A 23,476-nucleotide genomic window follows, 5' to 3' on the forward strand; every position below is an offset into this window, starting at 1 on the left:
CTAGAAATATTGAAGGCATTTTTCTCAATTGCATCTCTCCCCTCTCTCTCTTTTCTCTCTTGCTCTGTCTCTCTTCACCTAGTCTTGTTCTGCCCCTCTCCTTCTCTTGGTCTCTCTCATCTGCATCTCTCTTGTCTTCTCCTTCTCTCTTACACTTTCACCCTCTCCCTCTCACTGTTTCCATTTTCCTCTTTCTCTCTTGCTATGTCTCCTTCTGTCTCTGTCTCTCTCTCATTCTCTACTCTCTCCCCTTTCTCACTCTGCATCATCTCAGCTTGTGTCATTTATATGTATAACAATTTAATCCAAGGAAATTCGAGGCAATTTTTATCGTTTGGCCATTCACTGCCATGCATACTAACAATCGTTTCTAGATTTAACATCATAGATGTTGGATTATGGATGAGTACAATATGAATATCTTACTCATATTTTATATGTAATCAGGACTAAATAAATCACTATGTACATTTTGTAATATTTATTTTAAAAAAGTGTTTTGAGCTTGTTTAGTATAAGTATACAGTTTAATCCTCTATCGAAAGTCTGAAGGGGGCACTTTGCCACTAATCATGTTCATCATTGTAATATCGTCATCAACGTATTCATGAACATAATCGTTGTTTTGATTATCGGCAACAGTTTCATGATCAGTATTCACAAGAGCTTATGTGTGCTAGAAAAATGGAAGGCATTGTTCTCAATTGCATCTCTCCCTCTCTCTTGCTCTGTTTCCTTTCTCCCCTCATGTTCTGCCCCTCTCCCTTTTTTGGTCTGTCTCTGCATTTATCTCTCTCTCTGTCTCTCTCTACTCTTTCACCCTCTCCCTCTCTCTCTCTCTTGCCTCGCTTCCCTCTTATTCTCTTACTCTGTCTCTGTATCTCTCTTTCTCTACTCTCCCCCTTTTCCGCCTCTGTTGTTCTGCCCGCTCTCGTTCTCTTGCTCTGTCTCTATATCTCTCTTTCTCTACTTTCCCGCTTCTGGCTTTTATTCTGCCTCTTATTATGTCTTGGATGCTCTTGAATTTTCTCTAGCACTCCCCTTTGCCCCTTGTATTCTTATTTCACACCTACCACGTTTCCTCACTGTCCTCTCTCTCTCTAAGTGCATGCATTCAGATCCCTCTTTTTATATCTCTGTCCAGCTCATTTATTTTTTACAGGACTATACCCTGTCTCCCTCCTTGTCTATATATATCTACTGCCATCTTTTTCTCTCTCTCTTTATCTTTTCGTTAACACCATAGACCCTTATAAAAAACAGACACACCACCTCATTCGCAAAGTGACAAATTTAAAACTCGTTTTCTATAGTTTCAGACAATTATCATTTGTAACTGTTTTGATTGAAGTTATAGGAATACAAACACGTTTCATATAGTGGGTAAACAGTTACATATGTGTATGGTCTTTAATTCCATAAGGACTGATGCCATCTACTGACTTCATGACACTTATGTTTGTGAATTATGTTCATGATTTTTTGTTTGTAATTTCATTAGTTTAGTCGGTACGAGAAACATCACTATCACCATCATGCCACCTTTTTTTCTCGATGACAGCACCTATAAGCCTCTTGCCTTTTGTAATTGAGCTGTCTCTTTATTTATGCATTGTTATTTCCTGATCTCCTCTATAAATTGTGTCAATATACTCTTTAAAAAAATAAATGAATGGAATAAATGTCAAATTGAATTCAACCATCATCACCACAATTATCATAGCCGTTATCACCACCATCATAACTATCATCATCATTAGCATCATCATTAGCAACTTTATTTTTACCAAGTCCATCATCATCATCAATTTTATACACCATCACAACCGCCACTACTATCACAATAATACAAGGACAATCAGTATAAACATTATTTATGCAATCAGGCCATTTTTTTATTTATTATATCAATTGAGATATTTTGAAAACTCATATCTATTTAAACACAAACACAAGTCACTAAATGAATTCATATTGTAGATAGCCACGACTTTATGTGAAGATAAAATTGAAGAAAAACAAAACAGAATTGATGTAATTCAATAGAAAAATTCTGCAATATGTATATAAGTGAATGCAATATAAAACATGATATATTTGGCATTTCTGAAATGCTTTGGTGTTTGAAATACTTTGAGAGTGGAATAAAGTAGGTTTGATATACGATAGTCAGGATTTAAACCCCACAACATCGCTTATAAGCATATCTAAAGCGAAATAAAGTCAAAAATACTTCCAAAAATACTTCCAAACATTACTCCCTCTCAACAAAACGACCTAAACATAGCCATATTTTTCAGTTGGCATTAAAGTCTAAGCCGTCACCAATTAGTTTGAAGAAGAAAAAAATTGACAAATGATCAGTTCTGTCGTTAAAAAAAATGTTACAAAAACAGCATTTCTAGACTGAATTTCAGAGAGAAAGGCTAGTAAGTGTTTTTAGAGACTTTGGTGGTAAGCGCTTTATAAACACTGTTTTTTAATATTATTATTCACGGGGAGAGAATATTCTTAGAGTAATCCCAGAGTAGTAACATAACATTATTAACAAATTGTTAACCTCCTCCATGTATCGGCATTCCACTATGTCTTACATCAACATGAAACTATGCAATTAAGAATCTACCATTAAGCGTACACACTATTTACAGACATTTATAGCACAATTAATATATCATGGTTAGAAAGACTTCCTTCAATGAACATTGTATAATGGCCACAAGATTTTTCCCTTTTGAAAAATCTAATTACCGGCCATTTGAATTCATGTTTTGCATAGAAATATATATATTCTCCTCGCATGTACATCCCAATATTTCAATTCTCATAACTTACCATTGGGATTACACAATGGATCTTTCTAGCAAAGGCATGAATGCAATAAGCTTAGATTAGATTTAAATGAGCTTGTGAGCAGTGTTGTGTTTATTGAAGGATAGGAATTTCATCTTGCTTCGATGTCAACGAACCATGCCGAGGCGCGGTATGATGTAACAAAGCAACCCAGATAGAGAGATGACGACGAGCATAATCGCCATGCAGCAGGCATTGTAACTGAAATAGACCGAAAGGAATTTATAAGTTATTTCAACTTTGAATGAAAACTTGGTTGACAACTTAACATCATGAGACTAGCCACCAGTCATTTCAATGGCATGGGTTAGAATCTCACAGCTGCCACCGTGTAATTGTGTGTTGTTTGGCTTTATTACTAAAACACATGAACTTCGTATTGACAGTGCAGCATGGTTGTATTTGATCATGTAAGGTCAATATATAACATGTATGAGATCACATATCACAGATATTACAGTGGCTTTCACCTTTTAATACTTTGGTCCTATCAACCAATAAGAGACCAAAAAGAGACTAAACAAGAAATTACATTAACTCCAATGGCCAAGAATTGGTTGGTGTGATCGAGGTATTACAGAGGCATATGTGAATGACTGACTCTGATCGATGTCTCATCAAATTACATTCCTACTAAACCACAGCTCAAACCCACAATCTTTACATCTTAAGTTAAAGGTTTAAGCACTGTACTACAACAATCTCTCAAAGGTCTCATTACTGTGTATTCCTCTGGTAGTCTTTTGTCAGGGTTCCCAAACTTTATAAAAATAAAACTTTCCAATTTAAAAAAAAAAGATGAATGGTTTCAAAATTCCGAAATCCAATGGATACAATCTTTGGACACGAGACGAAAAAATAAGAGACCGCTTTTTTTTAAAGGCTTATGAAATTTGCTGATGAATCCCAGATTTTAGCAACTTTTTTTCTTCATATTCCCTTATTTGCAGGACAGCTGGTATCCCGTTCATAGAACGGTTTCCCTATAATCTTGATGACTATCTTCATAGAACAGCTAGTATGGTGGCTTACCCATCTCACAGAGCACACCAGCGTATCCAATAGGGCATTCACAGGTGGCTGAGGATGTGGCATCGTCTAGGAGACACATACCGCCATTCTGGCAGGGGCAGATGTCTGTATAAAAAAAAATAGACAACATCAGTGTAAAACATTCAAATAAAAGATAACAAAATATAAATATTTTGCTTATGAAAAATAGGTGTATGAGAGCCAAATCAAGTAAAAGAGTTCCAAAGCTGATATAATTTATTCAATGGCATGCAAACTTATTGAATGATAATTTTTGCTGATGCCACACCAGGTTGTCAAGACCTTCAATGAAAGAGCAACTAAATGTACCAAGTTGTTCTCAATGAAAAGTAACATAACTGTTATAAGATACTGAAATCAACGCATTTGATTGGCTGAGATCAAATTTGTCATAGAATTTTAGCATTAATTATTGATAAGAGGTTTTATAAAACAAAGCCCAAGTCTGATGGATGGACGCCAAAGTTAGAAAGAGGACAGATTCAGAAGAACAGAATGTTCTTACCGCTAAGGTCGAGCATCTCAGCTTCTCTCCTCCTCCTGCTGTTGTTGATACACAGGTATCAGGATGGGATGTAGAAGCACTGTTCGCTGGGAGCACATGGGTTGCGGGAACAAGGGTTGGCACCAACTCAGTTGTGAACTGAAAATACACACAAACACAAGACAATGATTATAACAATAATGATAATAATACAGTGAAACCTGTATATAAAGACCGCTCAAGGGAGACATTAAATGTCTTTAAAGGCTGGTGGTCTTTATGAACAGGTTTCAATGAGAAACAATATTCAAGGGAAACAAAATATGTGGCCTTTCTATACAGGTGGTCGCTAAACAGGTTTGACTGTAATAATGTCTGTCTCTCACATAGCGCGTGACCATTAACTGACCAAAGCGCAATACAGTATTATTATTACCCAGGTCACTGGATTCAATTATTATATTCCACATTACAGTGCACATTCTCTGCTCCCTGGGGTGCATTCCAGCTAGTCACTTTCTAATAGATGCCCACACATGCTTATCTTACCAGGTATTTATTAAACACCCGTACGGGGAGGAAAGTAGATAAAGTGCTATTGTTCAATAACATAAACAGATGTGTTTTATGCAAATTGATAGCAACTCGATACCAATTTCAATTTCAGTTTATTCTTATGCAATTGATTGGAGTTGTGATTTATCGATCAAAATTTTTATGAGACAAGTTATAATATGCCCCTCAGAGCTTGGGTCAAACCGGACATGAAGGGAAACAATACCGGTAGTTTGGATGTTAATTTATGTTCACAGCTGCCTAATACTTGGTAAACCTATAACAGGGCTTCACAACAATTTTTCTAGAAGGGGGTCAGAATTTCGGGGGTGCAGACTCAGATTTTGAGTGCCCATGTGTCGCGGTGCCTGTTGGTGTCAAGCCCTAGCTTTAAAACACTTCCGACATGCCAAAGAGTTACTTAAGGAAGTGCAGAACTTCCTGACAAATCAACACTAACTGACCTAAGACTGAAACAGAGAACTGACAAGTGTCCATGTTGCAAGAGCTGTCCGTAGCAGTGAAGGTCACAGTGGTCACGCCACCGGGGAACAGGGTTTCCGAGCTGAAGTCACTTGTGATCGACATGACGTCATCAGAGTTATCAGTAGCAGTCAGTGCTGACCACGTAGCTACAGCGCCTTGGGCGTTTTGAGAGGCGAACACGGTTTGGTCTGAAGGGCAGTTTGACAAGACTGGGGCTGTGTTGTCTAAGGAAAATCAACAAGTTTATTAGAATAATATTAAGAGCGTATTTTCAACACTTTAGTTAAGATCTTCGCTCACACATGCTATTTTGCACAAAACGATAAGTCCAAAATGAAAATCAAAGACAATTTATTTCGGTTATATTCTAGTGTTAGGTTTCATTGGTCCAGAGTTGAAGTTTAGAATTATGATAAGGTAGCTTAGCGAATTGTAGGGGTAGAAAAGACGCAACTGGAACGCAAAATGACTTCAGTTCCTTGCTCACTCTGTTCTATTGGTTTGTTTGTTACCCTTTGTCTTCATAGTCATACTACTTTATTATGTAAAATCAGGGAATAATTTTCCTCAAATTTTTTGATTAGCAATTTCAGCCGATGGATAAATATTTCAAATGAAATTCTGTACATTTCTATGGAAGAAAACTGCTACACAAAAGATATTTTGTATAGCAGTCATGCAAAAATGCATAGCAAATTGCGATGCGATACCAGGAAAATTATTCCCTGAAAATACCTTGAAAGTTTTGTTCTGCTGATCTTATATATTCCAGTGATAGCCAAGATTTTTTTTCTTCAGGCGATTGGTACATTTTAACACGTGTATGTATCCGAGTTTTCTAAAACATCAACATTTTTGCTTCTATCTTTACTCCCTTGTGAGCTAACAACCATCCTCCATTGAAAAGATTACCGAAGGGGACGGTCCCGTCGATGTTGCTTGGCCAGTTGAGGAAGGATGGTCGGGTGCCATCCGTTCGAGCAGCTTTCAAAGTTGCCGCTTGGGTCTGTGGCGGTGTACACCATGTTAGTGTATTCTATGACAAAGAAAGATCCAGAGCTCTGTGGGGCCGCAACGCTGGCTACACCAATGGTCTCGGTCCAGCTGACGGTAGTTGGGCTGCTACCGAAGGGGACGGTACCAGTGATGTTGCTTGGCCAGTTGAGGAAGAATGGTCGGGTGCCATCCGTTCCTGGATAAATCGTTCCTTGATGAATCATAATGAAGCAAGAATATCTCTTTTAATGGCATATCGCCTTTTCACTTTTCCCCTGATCTGTACTGAGCATAGGTCTTAATTAGGACATTCAAAGAGAAGACTGATAAAAAAATTCCTATGGTACCATTTTAGTCTGTATCCTCTATATTTGTCCATTTGCAACTCCTACCAATAACACTGCATGGCTCTGTCTTTCTAATGATCTATACCTATGCTTACTTACATATTTTTGGCATGTTAGTGTATTCCACGACAAAGAAAGATCCAGAGCTCTGCGGGGCCGCAACGCTGGCTACACCAATGGGCTCAGTCCAGCTGACGGTAGTTGGGCTGCTACCGAAGGGGACGGTCCCGTTGATGTTGCTTGGCCAGTTGAGGAAGGATGGTCGGGTGCCATCCGTTCCTGGATAAATCGTTCCTTGATTAATCATAATAAAGCAAGAATATCTCTTTAAATGGCATATCGCCTTTACACTTTTCCCCTGATCTGTACTGAGCATAGGTCTTAATTAGGACATTCAAAGAGAAGACTGATAAGAAAAATTCCTATGGTACCATTTTAGTCAGTACCCTCTATATTTGTCCCTTTGCAACTCCTACCAATAACACTGCATGGCTCTGTCTTTCTAATGATCTATACCTATGCTAACTTACATATTTTTGGCATACAGAGATGAGTTGCAATATATTTTACAGGCAGATTAATAGCCTCTTGCTAAACATGTTATGGAGTAGAATTTACTACTGCGAGTGCTCCTAAATTCATATAAGCACGGCCCAGATTTTATTATTGCAGTCTGTGCATTTAATAGAAGCCTACGTACCAAGATTGACAACGATATTAAAGGAACATTATCCAACGTTGCTGAGGAAATCGGTCTCGGTGTAAGTGACGGTGGGAAAAGAGGAGCCGGAGTTGAAGTTGCTGGTGACCACACCTGAGCTATCAGTAAAGATGGGTTTCGGTCCAGGTGATAGTCTAGGACGCAGGGCAGTTGGAGGTGACTGGGGCTGTGTTGTCTAAGGAAAATAAACAAGTTTATTAGAATGATATTTAGAGCTTATTTTCAACACTTTAGTTACGATCTTCGCTCGTTTGTCACATATGCTATTTTGCACTTAACGATAGGTACAAAATGAAAATCAAAGACGATTCTGATTTCAGTTAGGTTCTAGTGTTAGGTTTCATTGGTCCAGAGTTGAAGTTTAGAATTAGGATAAGGTAGCTTATCGAATTGTAGGGGTAGAAAAGACGCAACTGGAACCAAAATGACTTCAGTTCCTTGCTCACTCTGTTCTATTGGTTTGTTTGTTACCCTTTATTGTCTTCATAGTCATACTCCATTATTTTGTTAAATACCTAGAAATTTTTGTTCGGCTGATCTTATATATTCAAATGATACACAAGCTTTTTTCATCTTCAGGCGATTGGTACACTTGAACACATGTATGTCTTTGAGTTTTCTAAAACATCAACATTTTTGCTTCTATCTTTACTCCCTTTCAACCACAATCTCTTCCGAACACAAGTTCCCACCTACCTGTGACGGTGACAGAGAAAGAGCAGCTTTCGAAGTTACCGCTTGGGTCTGTGGCGGTGTACACCACGTTAGTGTATCCCACGACAACGAAAGATCCAGAGCTCTGTGAGGCCGCAACGCTGGCTACACCGATGGGCTCGGTCCAGCTGACAGTAGTTGGGCTGCTACTGAAGGGGATGGTCCCGTTGATGTTGCTTGGCCAGTTGAGGAAGGATGGTCGGGTGCCATCCGTTCCTTGATAAATCGTTCCTTGATGAATCATAATGAAGCAAGAATATCTCTTTAAAGGTACTATGTCCCATTTGCAGACCAAAAAAATGAAAAAGTTAAATTCCAACTGCATTTCAAAGATAATACTAATTTAGAACTTCCCTAAAAAAGGTGGGGCCTGAAAATGTCTTCAAGTGGGAAAATAATGACTATTAGTTGTCAAATCGACTTTAGGGCTATAGAGCCCAAAAGTAATAGTCTTGATTTTCAGACAATTGTACCGAATGGTCATACGTTTTATGCTGCGCTAAGATTCAATCAGTTTAATCTTGGCCATCACAAGAAGTGGGTTATTGATGTAGACAAATGCTCATGTACCCTTTACAACTCTTTTCATGTATGTTATTACCAAAGAAGAAAAAAAGCCAGTCAGTCACTCAATAGTGTCTGACAGTGAAGTCTAGCAAGTAAACGGGTTTCCTTGCATAATTTGAATATGAGGACACTGCTAACGTTTAAATTTCACAGATAGGACATACATGACATATTCATAATTCCTGCAAAGTTCTACAGCATTTGAGGTTGGCTGCAAAAGGGACATAGTACATTTAAATGGCATATTGTCTTTACACTTTTCCCCTAATCTGTACTGAGCATAGACAAGTACTTGTATTTTGATAGCAAGATTACATTTGAATAGGGCACACATGGAACCCAAGTCGGACTTCAGTTCCTTGCTCACTCTGTTCTATTGGTTTGTTTGTTACCCTTTATTGTCTTCATAGTCATACTCCTTTATTGTGTAAAATACCTAGAAATTTTTGTTCGGCTGATCTAATATATTCCAGTGATACACAAGATTATTTTTTTCAGGCGATTGGTACACTTTAACACATGTATGTATCTGAGTTTTCTAAAACATCAACATTTTTGCATCTATCTGTACTCCCTTTCAACCACAATCTCTCCCGAACACAAGTTCCCACCTACCTGTGACAATGACAGAAAAAAAAGCAGGTTTCGGAGTTGCTGCTTGGGTCTATGGCGGTGTACACCATGTTAGTGTATCCCACGACAACGAAAGATCCAGAGCTCTGTGAGGCCGCAACGCTGGCTACACCGATGGGCTCAATCCAGCTGACGGTAGTTGGGCTGCTACCGAAGGGGACGGTCATGTCGATGTTGCTTGGCCAGTTAAGGAAGGATGGTCGGGTGCCATCCGTTCCTTGATAAATCGTTCCTTGATGAATCATAATGAAGCAAGAATATCTCTTTAAATGGCATATTGTCTTTACACTTTTCCCCTAATCTGTACTGAGCATAGACAAGTAATTGTATTTTGGTAGCAAGATTACACTTGAATAGGGCACACATGGAACCCAATTCAGACTTCAGTTCCTTGCTCACTCTGTTCTATTGGTTTGTTTGTTACCCTTTATTGTCTTCATAGTCATACTCCTTTATTGTGTAAAATACCTAGACATTTTTGTTCGGCTGATCTTATATATTCCAGTGATACACAAGATTATTTTTTTCAGGCGATTGGTACACTTTAACACATGTATGTATCTGAGTTTTCTAAAACATCAACATTTTTGCATCTATCTGTACTCCCTTTCAACCACAATCTCTCCCGAACACAAGTTCCCACCTACCTGTGACGGTGACAGAGAAAGAGCAGCTTTCGAAGTTGCCGCTTGGGTCTGTGGCGGTGTACACCACGTTAGTGTATCCCACGACAACGAAAGATCCAGAGCTTTGTGAGGCCGGACGCTGGCTACACCGATGGGCTCAATCCAGCTGACGGTAGTTGGGCTGCTACCGAAGGGGACGGTCATGTCAATGTTGCTTGGCCAGATAAGGAAGGATGGTCGGGTGCCATCCATTCCTTGATAAATCGTTCCTTGATGAATCATAATGAAGCAAGAATATTTCTTTAAATGGCATATTGTCTTTACACTTTTCCCCTAATCTGTAGTGAGCATAGACAAGTAATTGTATTTTGGTAGCAAGATTACACTTGAATAGGGCACACATGGAACCCAATTCAGACTTCAGTTCCTTGCTCACTCTGTTCTATTGGTTTGTTTGTTACCCTTTATTGTCTTCATAGTCATACTCCTTTATTGTGTAAAATACCTAGAAATTTTTGTTCGGCTGATCTTATATATTCCAGTGATACACAAGATTATTTTTTTCAGGCGATTGGTACACTTTAACACATGTATGTATCTGAGTTTTCTAAAACATCAACATTTTTGCATCTATCTGTACTCCCTTTCAACCACAATCTCTCCCGAACACAAGTTCCCACCTACCTGTGACGGTGACAGAGAAAGAGCAGCTTTCGAAGTTGCCGCTTGGGTCTGTGGCGGTGTACACCACGTTAGTGTATCCCACGACAACGAAAGATCCAGAGCTCTGTGAGGCCGCAACGCTGGCTACACCGATGGGCTCAATCCAGCTGACGGTAGTTGGGCTGCTACCGAAGTGGACGGTCATGTTGATGTTGCTTGGCCAGTTAAGGAAGGATGGTCGGGTGCCATCCGTTCCTGGATAAATCATAATAAAGCAAGAATATCTCTTTAAATGGCTATTGCCTTTATACACTTTTCTCCCGATCTGTACTGAGCATAGGTCTAAGACCGATAACAAAAATTTCTTTGGTACCCACAAAATAAAATAGTTCTAGTCAGTACCCTCGTTATTTGTCCCCTTGCTACTTCTACCAATAACACAGCTTGGCTCTGTCTTTCTAACGATCCATACCTAGCTGTGTAGGTGACCTCAGTAGATCCAACAGCGATGGAACTGCCTTGTAGTTGATTGACCGTCAGGGAAACAGAGTCAGAGTTGTCTGATGCCACAGGAGCCAGCCATAAAACCACCGGGATCGAGGTACCAGGGCTGGCATTGGCGACGATGTCGGTTAAACAGCTGGTCAGGATGGGGTTCTCTCTGTCGATGACCACTGTGACAAAGAAATTTGATGAAAATGATGTCAGAGATAGGGAATATGTACATGTAGCCTCCATTTTTAAAATATATAAGTTGCTTCCTCTATCCAGAGATACAGTGTACATTCATCTCCTCAGATTTGGTACAAATTTGAATCATTTCACTACCTACATTTTTACAACTCTAATCTGCTCACGAAACACAGACAAATGCCAAACATAGCAACATGTTTATATGCAGGAAAAATTTGAACCAAACAATTGCTGTAATAGAGTAAAGTGTTAACATCATGTTCACTTGTCGTCAGGGTTACTGGTTTTAAACAGAGCCCGTCAATGAGGTTCAAGGCACAATCATTCACACAACAAGCTAGAGCAGGGCAAACACTATAAACATGACTGACAAAGAAAGCGGACAAAAATATACAGTTCCTCAGGTTGACAAAGGAACATCCCTTCACTGCTATTATGTAAAAAGTGAATATGCATGTGACACCTGTTCTACACATTTTTACATAATAGCAGTGAAGGGATGTTCCCTTGTCTACCTGAGGAACTGTATATTTTGTCCGCTTTATTTGTCAGTCATGTTCATAATGAAAGTCAGTGTTTGGCACCGGTGTGATCACCACATCATGGTTTAGCACAAATTGTTTGGAACCAGCAACCTTGACAACTTGGCTAGTATGATGTCACACCTTGGTACTCTATACATAAATGGGTCAGTTAAAGCAAGTATTTTTTTCAAAGCAAGATTTCACAATAATGTCTTACACTCCCAAAACAAATAAAAAACAAACAAAAATTATTAAAAGAAAATCACTGACCTCCACTTGAAGTGACAGTGACTTTAAAGCTGCATGTCGAGTAGAAACTAGCATTATCAATAAGGTAATAGATGACCAGATAAGTGCTAACATCAAAGGAATCACCAGGCGAGAAGTTACTGACTGCTGTGATGGGTTCTGAGGCGTCCGTAGCTGTAGGGACGTCTCAGGAGGCTGTGGCACTGCTGGCACAGGACGCAGCCTGGACGAAGACGTTACAGGGACAAAACGTGATCTCTGGGGCGGTAGTGTCGCTGCCGTTTGTGGTGGAGGTCGAATTCAGTTTAACTTTTATTTATTAATGTAATGAAGATTAGGTCTGAGAAAGCTTCAATCAGAGAAAGTGAAAATGCTCCAAAGATGATTACCCGTAGTCCGTGGTCAAATTGTCTACATCAACCAAATCCTGAATTCAGCTCAGGACCAAACACTATATCTAATGCTCACTTAGTTAAAAGAACTAACCTTGAACCCGATACCAACCCTAATCTTAATCTTCAACAAAATAAAGTCTGGAGTAGTTTAGATTAACAGCTAAGGATCACCTTGTGATATGATTGAAAAATCTAAAATGTCAAATGTGAAAAGCTTTATTTTAATTGCTTCATGGTAACTATAATAAATAGGAATCACTTGTGTTTCAACCAACGGTAGACCTTTGCTGTATACATGGTCAATCAAAGTATCACCTTCAGTGGTTGATTGTTTTACATGTTGTGTATAGCCATGATTATACATCAAGTCTTGTATTTTAGATGACCGTTTTAATAAGTTATCATTGAAGTCGCCCATTACAATACATTTTGTACCCACTTTATGTAGCTCTTCTAATAAGTTATTCAAACACTCACAGAAGTCTTTTATTCTGTATGTCGGAGGGCGATAAACAACTGCAATGACAACAGAAACAGGACAGGTTATAAGAAAAGCAATAAACTCTAGATTATCAATCTTTATATCAAGTCTGCTTGAAAATTCATTCTTGCTATAAACTGCAACACCTCCATGTGACTGGTCCTTGAACTGTTGCCTTGAGTCACTTGTGATAGAATAAGAGTTATATCTTGATTGATGATACAATTTGAAATGAGCTAAGAATATTTCAAAAGCATCATCCTTATCCGATAGCCATGTTTCAGTCAAACAAATAATATCAGAATTCAGGAATGTTGGATTGCATTGTAAGTCTACATAATGTTGTTTTAATCCTTGAATATTGTGCAACATTATGCATAAACCATCATCATATGTTTCCTCTGCTATAGAAGTTTCCAAGAAATTGGTCATATCATTAAGGTGTTTTTTAATCTTTGGATCACAGTATATAACTTTTGGATGAAAATCTTCAATGGTAAGTCCAGATAAAGAAGTTACACGACTCAGGCCTACATAGCTATGTCCAGATGCAAATATTTTTTTCAGTGATACTACTACTTTATTTAAAGTCATGCCTTGTACTTTGTGAACCGTGCAAGCATAAGCCAGTTTGAGGGGAAATTGCTTTCTTGTGTAATTTTTACCCATTGATTCTTCATACATTTTGATCGATTGAATGCCAATTTTCTGGCTATCAAATTTTACACTGATGCAGTATGGCTTGGATTCGTTGTTTCGTTTTACTATTTCTGCAACTGTACCTATACATCCATTTGTCAAACCTATATTGGTATCAATATTTTTTAAAAGCATCACCCTGGCATTCAAAGCAATTGACAGATTGCGAGGCAAAGAACTTTGACTAGATTTACATGGTTCGGTACATATTTCGTCATTATCCTTGCTGTTATTTCTGTCTTCAGCTTTAACACATATAATATCTTCACATTTGCTGTGCAACATTCTGCTATTCCATTCATTTACTTGTTTATTAGTTGAATAGATGTGCATATCTTCTTCACATTCTTCACCAGTTTCACGAGAGGTAAGGATGGATAAATCTGCATCTGATAAAGTGTCTTTCTTTTCCTTAACTCTCAATCTATTCAAGAGTAGAGCAAATGCCAAATCTTCCTTTTGTCTCATTATTTCAACCAGTTCTACCTTTTTGAAATTTTCAGACCACAGCGATTGTTCTACCGATTCCTTATACAAGGGTGTTCCTTTCACAGGTGGTAATTGATAAAAATCTCCAACTGCCAATACCGAAACGTTACCGAATGGACAATCAGTGCGTGATTGCTTAATTTGTCTTAATCGACCGTGTATGTAGTACAACAATTTGGAATCTACCATGGAAATTTCATCTATGATCAGAATTTGCAACTGTCCAAGCTTATTACGAAGGGTGTTAATTCTTTCTTCACCAAGTGGTCGATAAGGAAATTTGGCGTTGATTGGAACTGAGAGCGCACTGTGAATTGTAGATCCTTCTATATTGAATGCAGCTATGCCAGTTGGTGCAACTTTCAAGATTGAAATGTCATCAGGATTAACCATCATTTTACCAAGTATGCGTACAGCTTCGTGGTATATACATTTTATTAAATAAGATTTTCCTGTTCCTGCACCACCACTAATAAGTACATGAAAAGGTTGACTTTCTGTACCATTCACTTTCTCTAAGCACCATTGTCTAATTTTGTAAAAGATTTCTTTTTGCTCATTGTTCAAACATCGAATCAAACTATTTGATTCATGTTTTGAAATTCCATGCCTTCGAAATTCCACACTAGAAGTTTCATTCTTTTTTTCATGTTTGAAATCTGGAATGTCCAATTCACATTCTGGTTCATCCATTTCAACTTTGTTCTTAGGATTTTCTAGTCTTTCTTTTTCACTTTCAGGACATAAAAGAGCCCACGCATCTTCTGGAGAACCAAATTTGTCCATGAAAAGTTCAGCTTGTTCAATGGCTCTTGAATTTCTTTCGTACTCTTTACAATGTTTGTCTACTATTGATTTTACACTTTCCAAATTGCCTCCCTGTAGTTTGACATTACCTGTTTTATAAAATTCCTGATATGTCTCAAACTGTGGTGGTTTTAACTGCTCATCATTACTAAATGGCAGGAAAAGTTGCAATATACTGAGGTAATATTTTTCTGGAGAAAGTATTTTAGAAAATCGTGGATATCTTACGACAGCAGCACTAGACCTTGTTCGTTTCTGAATGTATCCCGAATTATTTTTCAATTCAAATAAATATGGTGATGTTTTAGTGCCTTTCACTTGCGATGCAGTTAGTATTCTGTAGCATGCGCAGAATTTTGCAAGACACATAGTGTCAAATTCACTTCCATTAGGTCTAGCTTTATATCGATCAAGTTTATTTGCCATCCATGGACTCCTATCATCATCATCATCATCGTCAGGTCTACTTTGAATAACATGTAAAGGTAAACTCATTCTAACAGGATTTGGACCAACCGGAATAAATTCGACTTTTCGTGAACACTCTTTTAATCGAAGGGAACATACACGATACACACTCTCCTGTGCAGATACTTCTCGATTTTGCATGTAGACATTTCCGAGCTGTCTGATACTTTTTCTTGCATCATGATTTCCCTCATTTATTTCAGATTGAGCATGGCTTAAGAGCATTCCCATTTCTCTCTCTGATTTTGAAATGTATGATACAATATATCTAACACATGCATAAACATCCATAACAAATTGTAAGTCCATATTTGCATTCCATGCTCTCAGTAGAAAAGGATTGTACTGATTTATCCATACATCTTTGGGGTCTCTTTTCTTGATCAAAATTTCTTGTTTAGCTAATAACCTAGTTGCAGTTTCAAATTCAGTCTGTGTTGTGTTACAATCTTTAAAAAGGTCTGAGACATTAGTGTAATTATTTTCCTGATTTACAGCGTTTTTGATAGATTCTAATAATTGTTTTGCACTATCAATTTCATCAGGATTACCCTCTTTGGGATAAAGTACACATGTTCTATCAGATGGTGGTCTTGGAAAATTGAACCGACATGTTTTTCCCTTCTTTTTACAAGATTTTGAATGCTTTTTGCTATGCTGCTGCACATGAGTGATTATTTCATGGAGTTCTGGATCTTCTTGTTCGGATGGTATCTTGCAAGAAATGTATTTATCAATAAAGGAAACTACTTCCTCATCTGAACTATATCCATGCTCTGGTGCATCCTTTACCCAGAATAAACAATGTGTGTGTGGAGATCCTCGCTGTTGGAATTCAACACGATAAAAATAATCTATTACATGACCAATGGGATGTGCTTCAGACAAAATAACATTTTTCAAAAAAGTGTGAAATCTTTTGTCAAACATTCTTGCAACAGTCACTGGATTTGACTTTAAAAGTTCACATTTATCTGTCCAATCTAGGTCATTGATTTTTCGTTTATCACCTCTTTCCATTAATAAAGTATTTAATACTTCAGGCCATCTCATGTCTGCTGCCGAGAAACTTCCAAACCATGTAGGTATACCAAGCTGTCTCACCATGGCTAATAAATCTTTTTGTGTGGCAGACCAATATGGAGGAGAACCTCTTATCTGTTTCAGAAAGCGAAACCCTCTATCTGATTTTAATATGTCCTGAACTTTGTCAATTTGTTTTAAATCTTTGATAGTGATTGGTGCATCAGTATCACTTTTACTTGATGTTTTTCTCAATGCAATTGAAACACCGGACAAAACTTGTTGAATTTCATAAATGCACTGAGCATAAAAAATAAAATCTGTACTTTTAGCAAAGCGATTATCTACGTGCATTAGCCTATTTTGAAGATATCTTCCAAGGGTCACCTGTACACTTCTGAAATCATGATAAGTTGGTTGACCTTTTGGAAATAATACAGGAAAAGATTTAGGTTCATTGCTTTCATCTCTAAGAAGTGCTATGGGATTGTTGCCTTCACATGGAGCACAACAGAAAATATCATCAAAATGTTGATCAAGGATTTCTTGTCCAATATCAACTGGTTGCAAGCAGGTATCAAGTTGAATTCCATTTAACCTTGCTTCTTGGTCATCATTTTCCTGTTCTTCAAAGTTTTGAATTGAATCGTCATTGTCGTTTGTTTCTGCACTACACATTTCTCCTGACAACGAATTATTCCAGTTTTCATTGATACTTATATCAGAATACCACTTATTGTTTTTTTTCAAATAGTGCAACCCATTTAGCACCTTATTTTTGTTAACAAATTTATACTCATGATGGCCCTTATAAGATATTTTCCTTTTCAATTTCACACGGATCAATTGATCTTCTCTTTCTGGTGGAGGTAGCATATTTACAGTTTTCATTGTATTCGAAGGCACACAAACAACTGGTCCATGAACTGCATTTTGACCTCCCTTAGGTAAACGGATTAATTTGAAAAAACTTATGTTACGTGCAATTAAATGTTGTTCTAAATTATTCAAGTCCTTCAATTCTTCTGGAATCTCATGCAATTGCAAACTGTTAACACTAGCCTCAGCTGGTAATTTATTCCCAACAATTTTCTGTGGCATGTAAAGCATATCCATAAATGTCCACGAGATGAGTGCGCCAATTGACAGTTTTCATTACAGTGTGAATTGCAAATATGTAAATAGGACTCATTCATACACGTTTTGTTTTGGTAATTTGGCTTAATGCATTTTAAGACTTGACTTTGAAAAAGCAATTTTAGACATACACAACAGACATATTCTGGTCCATGAGAAATAACATTTCTGAAATTTCCTAGTACATTTTCTAATTTTTTGAAACTCATTTTCTTAAGTCCAGCACGTTCTTTATTTTTTTTTGCGAGTCTTTGCCTATAATGCTGGTTAGAGTGATATTTTTTTTTGGTTTTCTTCTTGTGTTCATCTCTAAACAACATATTAGACTCATACTTATGCTTTATTTTTTGCTTGTGTTCATCTCTAAAGGATTTATTAGACTGATAGTCATGTTTTATTTTTTGTTTCATTTTTCTCTTGTGTTCATCTCTAAATGATGTATTAGACTCATATTTTAATTTTATTTTCTTCTTGTGTTCATCTCTAAAAGATTCATTAGACTCATATCTCAATTTTATTTTCTTCTTGTGTTCATCTCTGAAAGATTTGTCAGACTGATACTTCTCTTTAATCTTTTTCTTCTTTTCATCTCTAAAGGATTTATTAGACTGATAGTCATGTTTTATTTTTTGTTTCATTTTTTTCTTGTGTTCATCTCTAAAGGATTTATTAGACTGATAGTCATGTTTTATTTTTTGTTTCATTTTTTTCTTGTGTTCATCTCTAAAGGATTTATTAGACTGATAGTCATGTTTTATTTTTTGTTTCATTTTTTTCTTGTGTTCATCTCTAAAGGATTTATTAGACTGATAGTCATGTTTTATTTTTTGTTTCATTTTTTGCTTGTGTTCATCTCTAAAGGATTTATTAGACTGATAGTCATGTTTTATTTTTTGTTTCATTTTTTTCTTATGTTCATCTCTAAAGGATTCATTAGACTCATATTTCAATTTTATTTTCTTCTTGCGTTCATCTCTAAACAATATATTAGACTCATACTTATGCTTTATTTTTTGCTTGTGTTCATCTCTGAAAGATTCGTCAGACTGATACTTCTCTTTAATCTTTTTCTTCTTTTCATCTCTGAAACTTTTGTTACAGTGATACTTATGTTTCATTTTTGTCTTCTTTACATCACTGAAATCTCCTTTGAATTTGCAACCATCCATGTCACTTGCATAATTCTCATTGTTTTGTACATCTTCGTATGCATCATGATCATTAATTTGTTTTCGTTTTGCTTTCATCCTTTCTTTAGCTAATTGTTGTCGTTTTTTTAAGGACTGCTTACATTTGCTTTTCTTGTTTTCTTTTTTAATTTGTTTTATAGGAAATTCAATTGTAGACCCTTTTACTGGAATATTTGTACCTTGAAAGTTAGCACTAGATTGTGTTTTCTTTATACCTTTCAATAGATCAAATGAAAGATTCTTTATTTCAGATTCAGATAAACGTACAAGTCTAATTGACACTTTTTTCAATACAATTTTTTCATTCCGTATCTTTAAAGGGTCATTTCCAATAAACACGTTTCCTTTATTTAAAACATCAGCAACACCTCTATTCATAGTATTACAATTGTCTGATGGATAACTAGTAATTTTAGAAGCTGATTTTTTATCCCTCTCATCGTTTTCCAGTTTTGGTTCTTTTGTTTTGCAATATCTATGCATTTTTGGAAAAGACATCTTTTTCGACTTAGCACACTTTACACTTTCATGAATTGTGTCACCTTTTCTCTTTCTTTTGGACATAAACATGTCTTCACTTTTTCCGCTTAGACTTGGCATAAACGTTTCTTCAATTTCATCTTTTGTTGCACAAGATGCATATTGTTTGGATAGTTTACTTTTGTCTTTAAGCATTTCACTATTAATAGATCTCTTTTTATTACATGTAACTTCCTTTGTTTTTTTTCCTTCGTCAGTAACCAAATCAATACAATTAACAGATTCAACATAATCAAAATGTACCCCTTTAACATGTAATAGATAAATGCCCATATTTGAATCATGTACAATGCGTCCAGGGTTATTCCATGAATATAGTCTCCACTTTAAATAAATATCACTAAATATTAATATGTCTGTTTCAAGCAGATGGGCCATGACAGCAATTTCTACCTCTGTGGCCCATTCACCATTGATGTCTGGCTTATTTTTACTAACATAGTCTTTAACTGATACAAATTCATATCTTAAACAACCAGCAAATAAGTGCGAGTTTTCCAGCAAATGTTGGATACACTTTTGCCTCAGAAATTTGTGATTGCCTTCCTTCCCTGTCAGAAAAAGAGAGATTGCCCGGTAAAAACAATTTCCATCGCCGGTAATATTTGAAATAATAGCAGGAGTACCAATATTAATGCACGTGTCGATATCTGATTTCGAACTGATACATGTATCTGTAATATTAAATCTAGCACACATTTTTTTCTTTTCACTTGAATGGACTGGAAAATATTTGTAGTTATTTGTAATGTATTCTGTATCAATTACCATGCAGTCATCATCATCAACATCATCTATATTGATAGAATCAGGCCTATCTGAGGGAGCACCACTAAACAAATCTTTGCAATAATTTGTATCATGCTCTGCATCAATTATTATGCAGTCATCCTCATCATCATCTATTTCAATACAATCAGACATATCTGTCGAAAAACTGCTTGCGAAATATCTGCAATCATTCCGATCATTTTCAGTATCAATAATATTGCAGTCATCTTCATTGATTTCAATAGAATCAGGCACATTTGTGGGAACACATCTATTACTTTTGTCAGTTTTATCTGTTGGCAAGAAAAATCCATCATTACCTTCAACTACATTTATACAGTCCTGTTCATCTTTTGCAACATGACCATTATCACCATGTTCTGTCACAGTAATCTCGCTTGAATTGATAAGATTCACAATTATACCTGTAAGTTCAAATTCAGTCTGGTTTCTATTGATACCCATAGATTCAGCTAATTTCAAAATATGATCGTACACACCTTCCCAGTTTGATGAACATAGAATGACACTGGTCCCACCATCTGTCATAAGTCCATGCCTATCTCTTGAATGTGAATCAAAAATAAAATATTGTTCTTGTGTGGATATGATTGCAAATGTTTGGCCACCAAATGTACAAAAGCATGCATCATGTCTATCTAATTCCTGATGGAGAGCATCTTTTAATGTTACTGCATTAAAATGACTTAAAAAAGATTCATCTCCACAAATTATACCCACAACACTCTGAGAACATTGCATCTTAAAATGGACATCAAAAGCTTCTAATTGATCAGGTAACTCAGATATCAATAAGAAATCTTCATTTATTGCAGAACTAAGCTGAATAAATCTATACAACTCATTACCATAATTCAATACCTTGTCAAGATCTTGTTTTTGCCATTGGGAAACATCTGTAATTTTACTGTATAAAATAGCAGCAAAACTGTTAGAAACACATTGCTTTCCAGAATAAAATCCAAATCTAGCATTTCCTTGATGAAAATTGCCCAGGGCAACACATTGCACAAGTGTATTTTGTTCCATATTTGACATGTTCTCATTTGGTATTTGCTTCTCTTCTAAATTTACATTAGAGGTGTTGACTGACTGTTTATGAAATTTACTATCATGTTTCATTTCAAACATTTTCATAGGAATAGACTTGTCCACATGTTGCTTACAATCTTTATCCACCTTTACTTCACCCGCGTTTTCAGTCTTTCCGTCACATACTTTTCCTTTATCATTTGGTTTTGCACCACCACATACTCGAAATGTGCTCTGTTCTTTGCCCTTATATTGTTTTAAAAAAACATGACTGCATGTCGCACTGCCAACAATAGAATGTTCCTGTATTATTTCATTTTGTACATGGCCTACTACATCAGCCCAAGATTGTTTTTGCTTCATGTTATTTTCTTTGTAGAGTTTCGTTTCATGGGACATCATAGATTTTGGTGATTGCACACACTTTGAGTATTCATTTAGCAATTTTTCTGCGTACATTTGAACATTATTTTCCAATACATTCTGACATTCTACATCTCTGTTTAGTTTGATGTCTACTTTGCGTTTTGATTTTTTACTTTTTCGTCTTTCGTAGAAAGATTTCATTGCTTTGCCAATGTACGTTACTCCAGGTTCTAAAACAACACCATTTATGATTCTCTTTTTCTGACCTGTTCCACTGTCACTTTTTGCTGTTGAATGTGATATTCTGTCTTGCATCTTTTCCAACATCTTTGCCTTTTTTGATTTCACTTTCATCCATTCATTACTGCCTACTTCTTCACTATGCACTTGATCACGTTGTTTGGGGGAATCTCTTTGAGTGACTAGATGATCATGTTCATGCGTGTCAAACTCACTTGATTTCATTACTTTTACACTTTGATTTCCTGGCTCTATAATGATTTTCTTGCATTTCTTAAAATACCTTTTCTTTGATCTGCATTTCTTTTGTTTGTCATTTTGCTTGGGTAAGAGGAGCACATCATCATTGAATACTTCATCCACTGTCTCGAGAGGCTGGTATCTATTGATATGAGAGGGGATACATACTTTATCAAATAGTCGATGTGCAATGTTGTTATTTCCACAATATGAACATATCCAGATTAATCTTTGCTCATTTACTAGATCTTGACACAAAAAGCCCATACATGTTACATGATAATGTTCATTGCAGCTCTCACAAGTAGCTTTGTTTTCACTTTCTTCGATTGTATTTTTACAGACACAACATTCTTCATTATGCGGATCGCATGTATATAGCATATCTACAATCTCTTTCATCACTTCCTTGAATTGATCAATTTCAAGTTCCATAATTAAGAAATATAAAATTCAGTAATATGAAATAGGTTAGAAAAGTTCAGACAGCTTAGTATAAAATAGATTTAGAGATCTTGTAGGAATAACTTTTGTGATTAAGAATAGATTTAGAAAGTTTGTAGAATAAGAGAAGATTTGTGAAATTTAGAAAATTCAGTAATATAAAGTATCACAAGTAAAAAGTAGGACTTCTTCTGTAGCAAACATTTAAGACTTCTGTGATTAGGTATAGAATGCTTCTGCATGAATATATAATAATGTTCTCATAATTGCTTTTGTAAATTTTTCATTTGTTTTTGCAAGTGTGAAGATGAAATGGGATGAAATGGATAAAAGACACAGCCAATACGGTCTACAAGAGACAGCTGTGGTACACTCTCTTCGGAGAGCAGGATCTTTCTGAGATAAAGAAAAGTGAATGATGAATATACGTCTGAAGACAGTTGGGAAGGGAATATGGGTGAAGATGAAATGGAATTGTTCAGTCCGCCAACAAGCTCAATGAGAATGAAAGGAATGTAAAAGTCTCCGCCTAGGAAAAGAAAAGAACCATAAAATTAGAATATGACATGTAAATCTTGGAATGATCAGTTGTACAAAGTTTCATTTGAATTACAGACAAAATGTACATAATTTTAAATACTGTATCATACATTCCCATCTACAATCATGTCACGTAAACATTTCATAATTTTCTAAGTCATTCTTATCAATTATCACTTTTTTAATCTCTTGAATGTTAGTTATCTTACATTTTTTCCCATTGCTTTATTAATAATATTCCATGTTTTCTTCGAGACTTTTCTTTAAATATTTCTTTATCTCAATCTTAATCTTATTATTTGATTTATTACAAATTTTCCTATATATTTCTTTTCTATAATCATTAGGATTTTTAATATACAACTTATATAGTCACATATTTTCTTACTCAACTTTATAATTTTATTTGTAATCCAAGGTTTATTTTTA

The 23,476-nt window shown here is 36.2% G+C and overlaps 2 protein-coding genes across 9 annotated transcripts in view; both read right to left on the reverse strand.

Annotated features, from left to right (window-relative positions):
- LOC115929051 overlaps positions 1-4,427 on the reverse strand; it is a 55,703-nt gene extending 51,276 nt beyond the window's left edge. Inside the window, exons 1-2 of the mRNA XM_030997170.1 lie at positions 4,412-4,427; positions 3,886-3,990 (exon numbers count right to left, since the gene is read on the reverse strand). Coding sequence (XP_030853030.1) covers positions 3,886-3,990; positions 4,412-4,427 — 121 coding nt within the window. The remainder of the gene's footprint in view (positions 1-3,885; positions 3,991-4,411) is intronic.
- LOC753697 (hyalin-like) lies at positions 1,874-22,189 on the reverse strand. Of its 8 annotated transcripts, XM_030997386.1 has the most exons (8): positions 22,107-22,189; positions 13,037-13,075; positions 12,186-12,439; positions 11,171-11,372; positions 10,720-10,953; positions 10,057-10,304; positions 7,475-7,670; positions 7,019-7,068 (listed from the first exon to the last, which is right to left on the reverse strand). In XM_030997386.1, the coding sequence occupies exons 5-7, from the start codon at positions 10,901-10,903 to the stop codon at positions 7,503-7,505; spliced, it is 600 nt and encodes a 199-aa protein (XP_030853246.1). In that variant the 5' UTR covers positions 10,904-10,953; positions 11,171-11,372; positions 12,186-12,439; positions 13,037-13,075; positions 22,107-22,189; the 3' UTR covers positions 7,019-7,068; positions 7,475-7,502. The 8 variants fall into 8 exon arrangements, with proteins under 8 accessions (XP_030853245.1, XP_030853247.1, XP_030853248.1 ...); XM_030997387.1 differs by lacking the exons at positions 7,019-7,068; positions 13,037-13,075; positions 22,107-22,189 and adding exons at positions 5,572-5,655; positions 6,344-6,638 and having other exon boundaries at positions 12,186-12,766; XM_030997385.1 differs by lacking the exons at positions 7,475-7,670; positions 10,057-10,304; positions 10,720-10,953; ... (2 more) ...; positions 13,037-13,075; positions 22,107-22,189 and adding exons at positions 1,874-3,054; positions 3,886-3,990; positions 4,412-4,549; positions 5,410-5,655; positions 8,192-8,473 and having other exon boundaries at positions 6,874-7,068.
- Positions 22,190-23,476: the final 1,287 nt, after the last annotated feature.

Source organism: Strongylocentrotus purpuratus, unplaced genomic scaffold, assembly GCF_000002235.5.
Source record: "Strongylocentrotus purpuratus isolate Spur 01 unplaced genomic scaffold, Spur_5.0 spur5_scaffold_4, whole genome shotgun sequence".
Lineage (NCBI taxonomy): Eukaryota > Metazoa > Echinodermata > Echinoidea > Camarodonta > Strongylocentrotidae > Strongylocentrotus > Strongylocentrotus purpuratus.

Coding starts and splice junctions, on each gene's coding strand:
- LOC753697 (XM_030997380.1), bottom strand. CDS start 17,417: ATGAAAACTGTAAATATGCTACCTCCACCAGAAAGAGAAGATCAATTG. Junction 12,440..13,036: donor ATACAGAATAAAAGACTTCT/GTGAGTGTTTGA, acceptor CACAAACGGCAG/CGACACTACCGCCCCAGAGA.